At 46.3% G+C, this 4,376-nt stretch overlaps 2 protein-coding genes across 2 annotated transcripts; one reads left to right on the forward strand and one right to left on the reverse strand.

The window, feature by feature from the left end:
* Positions 1 to 425: 425 nt before the first annotated feature.
* Positions 426 to 3,570, reverse strand: LOC138617550 (arginine vasopressin-induced protein 1-like). Its single transcript, XM_069692630.1, has 3 exons — positions 2,811 to 3,570; positions 1,283 to 1,646; positions 426 to 1,201 (listed from the first exon to the last, which is right to left on the reverse strand). The coding sequence occupies exons 2-3, from the start codon at positions 1,630 to 1,632 to the stop codon at positions 943 to 945; spliced, it is 609 nt and encodes a 202-aa protein (XP_069548731.1). The 5' UTR covers positions 1,633 to 1,646; positions 2,811 to 3,570; the 3' UTR covers positions 426 to 942.
* A 9-nt stretch (positions 3,571 to 3,579) lies between these two features.
* On the forward strand, positions 3,580 to 4,376 carry marveld1 (MARVEL domain containing 1). The gene is made up of 2 exons (XM_069692632.1): positions 3,580 to 3,611; positions 3,767 to 4,376. Exon 2 carries the CDS (start codon positions 3,852 to 3,854, stop codon positions 4,347 to 4,349), a length of 498 nt encoding a protein of 165 aa, XP_069548733.1. The 5' UTR covers positions 3,580 to 3,611; positions 3,767 to 3,851; the 3' UTR covers positions 4,350 to 4,376.

Here is a 4,376-nt window from a genome sequence, read left to right on the forward strand (position 1 = left end):
CTAAGCGGGCCCACCTGTATGATCCAAATCTTTATCAAAAGTTGCCACTGTCAGTGTGCAAGTTGCTGCTAAGAGGTTGTTGTTGTTTCCAGTTATGAGGGGGACTTTGAAAACAGTAACACACAAAAGTAGTCGACCAATGGCAGGTTTATACTAACACCTGTCATCCAGTGAGTCAGACTAGGACACAAACAGTATTTCTGTGACCTTACTCCTAACCTTTCTCCCAATCTCAAACCATTTATACTGTTGTGTAACACAGCACACATAACTCTGGGCATGTTTGGTCAAATTCAACGTATCTCAGTTTTAACACGTTTTCCTTTAGTAACATCAATCTGTGCAAATACAAAATCAAGAAGTTAGTACCTTTTCAAACAAATATACATAAAGTATATTATATATATATATAAAGAAATAGATGGCTTTTTTTGTGGTACGGTGGATACACTGTTAATAAGTATATCCACACTGCATCCATATCCTCTATTATCAGTCCATTCAGACTGAATCAATAGGTCAAATGAAGATGTGACTCTTATTAAAGTGACTTTGCCATACAGCTTCGTGATCAGTGAAATAAGTTTTTTTATAATAAGTAATTACTGACCTGTTCACTTATTGAGTCACACCTCTAAACTACTTAAAAATGACATCACTAATAATTAATTACCACCGTTCACGGTTAGTGTTACTGTAGGAAATCACATAAGGCAGTTCTTGAGGGGCAATTGTTATTGCTTGAATTATTCAGGTGGAAATGTGTCTGCAACAGGTAACAGTGCAGTGCCAGCATACCGCCATCGGCCATTAAAAGGCCCGACATTGTAGCATGATGAGAAGCTAATCGATCACTTCAAGCTGTGAGGTCATAGCCAAGCTGATCTGTGTCCGTGCTACTTTTCCCAGAAGTTAATTCAACCTTGCTCCAGTTTTGAGAAGTTAGCGGCGTATTCGGTGGAGGTACCTCTCCGGGTTGCTCTCTTCTCCTCTCCTCAGTCTTGAGCTGCTCCTAACTGCTCTCTCAGATGTCCCTGAAGGGCCCTGGCCCTCAGTTAGTCCTGCCGTGGCCCCTGTTCCTCTTTCTGTTGTCCCTACAGTGCTGTGCCTGCAGGGCTCCGGACTGCTCTGTGCCCCTGCCTCGGGATCACTCTCCTCCCCGGGATCGTTTCTCTGGCTGTTCTGCGAGCTCTCTCCAATCCTGAACGACACAGATTGGTTAAGGATTGTTGAGTAATTTAAAAAGTGGAATTTTGTGAATATAGGTTAGCAGTGTTTCTACCTGAGGTGATTGAAAGCTCGCAGCCAGTGTGAGCCCAGTGCGTCCCTTCCATGGCTCCTCAGCCCTCTGCGGTGACTTTGGGCCCTCAGTCCTATTAAGGCCTGGGCCAGTTCGGCCTCATCTCCATGGCCCCAAACCAGCTGTGCCCTCTGCTCCGCATCCTGGTCCCCTGCTGCCCTGAACAGTCTCTGGAGCTGCCACAGGTTCACGTTGCTGAAAATGTTCCCCGAGCCGGCCTTCCTACTCCTCCTCTCAGACAGCCGCCACAGCGAGGAAGGGCCCGCCAACATGGAGGAAGAAGGGGAGGCGGGTTCGGCATCCATCCAGAGAAACACGAGAAAAGGTGGCATACACAGACTGGGCTCTGTGGAGAAGGAAGCAATGGTTTCAGCTCACTCTGATATGTTTGCAAATCAAAAGGAGCTTTTAATTTACAATTTCAATGTCACAAAAAGAAAAGCTATGGAACACGACATATAGTAGTACATTAGGATACCTATAGGATAGGATACCTGACGCAACTGAAACACAGCCGGTCGGCTTCTTTTTAATCCGACAGGAAACAAATGAGAGCTGTGCTTTAAACCCCATTAAAGTGCAGATGGTAACTTTATCTGTCTTTATGCACAAACAATGTTTAAGTGGGACACTTCCAGGTAAGTACCAGCTGAGTGACCAGGGTCATGACTGCATTTGGGTCAGTGGCCCTTGTGCACTTTCTATCAGCTTGACACAGTAGTAATAATAATAATAATAATAATAATAATAACAACTTTATTTCTCTAGCGCTTTTCAAAAACAAGTTACAAAGCGCTTTACACACATTTAAAACACAATATGCAACAGTATAAAATATGATGAAAAAGTAACCTGCAGTGAAGGTTCACTTACTAACTTTCTAGAGAGCTTTCAACCACAGGTGCTCTCTCAGATGTAAGATGTGTTAACTCTATCCTCACTCCACATTATTTTGTAAAACACTCAGTCGTGTTTCTCTGTCCTCAGAGGTCCAAGTCTCATATTTTCCTTATTATGCATTAACCATTTACTCCTACATATTTTGTAGCTGTTCTGCAGAGACTGATAGATTTAAGTGCTCTGTGGATGCACTTTTAACGTCCATATCTAATATCATTTTTACACGATAGGCCTATTATCGCAATCAACAAACAATAAACAAGAACTTCCCTGTGTATTACAGTAAATGGGTTGTTTGAGGATATAGGTATGGTCGAGCAGCTCTAAACAGAAAAACACACAGCGACCTTTTTTTTTTTTTTAATTTGCATTACAAGTAGGTTAACATGAAGTGACTTCTCTTTTATTGTCATTGCAACAGTTTCCTGACAGTTTGTGTTTGCTTTGCTCACTGGTGCAGAGATACTTGCCAAAATATAATCTACCAAACGTTTTTTTTTGTTTGTTTTGTTTTTTTAAAGGGAACTTTCCCACTGCCCTGTGGCTCACAGGCAGTAAACACTGAATCGCATGAGAGTCATGTGAAAAAAATGAAAGGCCGCCTGCTTACCCGAAGATGATGCAGGAATATTCAGCTCACTTTTCTTCTACTGCATCTCCCCTCTGCTTTGTTCCCTTTCTGCTCAGACTGCCACGGTGGCTGAATCGTTGCAGGTCCGTGTTTGTCGAGGCTCACCAGCAGTCACTTCGTGTCCTTGAAGCTGACTGTCAATCACAAATCAATGTCGTCAAAAGGACTAATGAGAGTGGAGCTGTGCTCTGATCCGGGCCGTCCGGGCTGGTGAAGGGCTTTATGTCCACCAATAACAGGTTTGAAGGGGGAGGGAGCAGGGAGGTTGGCCCCGCCCCTTGGCCACGTAGGGCGTGCGCGCTGAAATCCATTGACGTCATTAGGGCTGGCTGGCTGGCACGACAAGCGTCTGTCAATTGTCTGAGAGAAGTAACATGTGAGCATCCTGCGCTGCAACACACAAACACAGTGACGCACGGGCTACTGAACAGACCTATTATGAGAAAGAGTGCTCAAAGTGGAGGAAAAATGATACAAGACTTCAGCTAAACAAACACTAAAAAATGTCCATCTGTTGAAACACGAAAGTCTGCGAATAATTAGCCGAGAAATACGATAATATTAAGTCATACTTGTGCATGTGGTGCATACAGAAAAGACAGCACGAGACATGTCCCGGACCCCAGGGGGAGCAGCAGCAGATGAGTGGACATGGACGAGTCCAGCAGAGGAGGAGCAGGCTTTGAATTACAGGCCACCCCCCCTCTCTCCATCACCCAGCCCCCCAACACAGACGCTACATTCAACAGAGGAAACGGATAAGACGAAACATTCAGGAAGGTTTGTCATTTCAAAACCCCGGGGCTGTGGAAAGAACAGAGAGTTCCCTTTTTTTTTTTTTTTTTAATCCCCATACTAGTCAACTTTTGGTTTCTCTGTTGGACCACATATCCGTCCGGCCCCTTATTTCCACTTTTTGCCCATCTTTTCCCCAGCTGTTTGCAGCTGGCAAAAAGAAGCACCCGCCCTGTTCGGGGAGAAAGGGACCGAGAGTGACCGGAGGAGGAGAGAGAGAGAGAGATGCCACCCCAATCTCCCCAGCCGCAGGTGAGGAAGAACATCCTGAAGTTCCTCAGGAGTTTTCTGGGAGTCATCCGGATCCTGCAGATCGTGTTCGGAGCCGGGCTGTGGGTCACCATCGCCGCCAACAAATACGAGGGCTCCATCCACTTCGTGCTCTTCGTCGCTGTCCTCTTCTGGCTCCTCACCCTCGCCCTTTTCTTCCTCACGCTGCTGGACAAGCAGGACCTCGTCCCGCTGCTGGGCGGGGACCGCTGGTTGTTCACCAACCTGGCGCACGACGTGGCCGCCGCCGTGCTCTACCTGCCGGCCATAGGGGTCATGATCTACAAGACGGATCGCAACTCGTACTGCAACCTGGACCAGTACAAGCACCTCTGTCTGTACAAGGTCTACCTGGCAGCCGCTGTGTTCGCTTGCCTGTGCTGCCTGTCTTATCTCCTGTCGGTTGTTTATGGAGGGTGCAGGAAGTGTCGGGGAGAACAGACGGTCATCTGATCAGACTGAACAGGGTGTGATGGCCGT

Source organism: Brachyistius frenatus, unplaced genomic scaffold, assembly GCF_029030835.1.
Source record: "Brachyistius frenatus isolate BFR_SWC_R1_liver_20210118 unplaced genomic scaffold, ASM2903083v1 Contig_13, whole genome shotgun sequence".
NCBI lineage: Eukaryota > Metazoa > Chordata > Actinopteri > Embiotocidae > Brachyistius > Brachyistius frenatus.

Bases quoted from the DNA above. Each gene is read 5' to 3' on its own strand.
- LOC138617550 (XM_069692630.1), bottom strand. From the start codon at position 1,632: ATGCCACCTTTTCTCGTGTTTCTCTGGATGGATGCCGAACCCGCCTCC. The intron at 1,202-1,282 runs GTAGAAACACTG...TGTGTCGTTCAG, and splicing joins CGAGCTTTCAATCACCTCAG to GATTGGAGAGAGCTCGCAGA.
- marveld1 (XM_069692632.1), top strand. From the start codon at position 3,852: ATGCCACCCCAATCTCCCCAGCCGCAGGTGAGGAAGAACATCCTGAAG.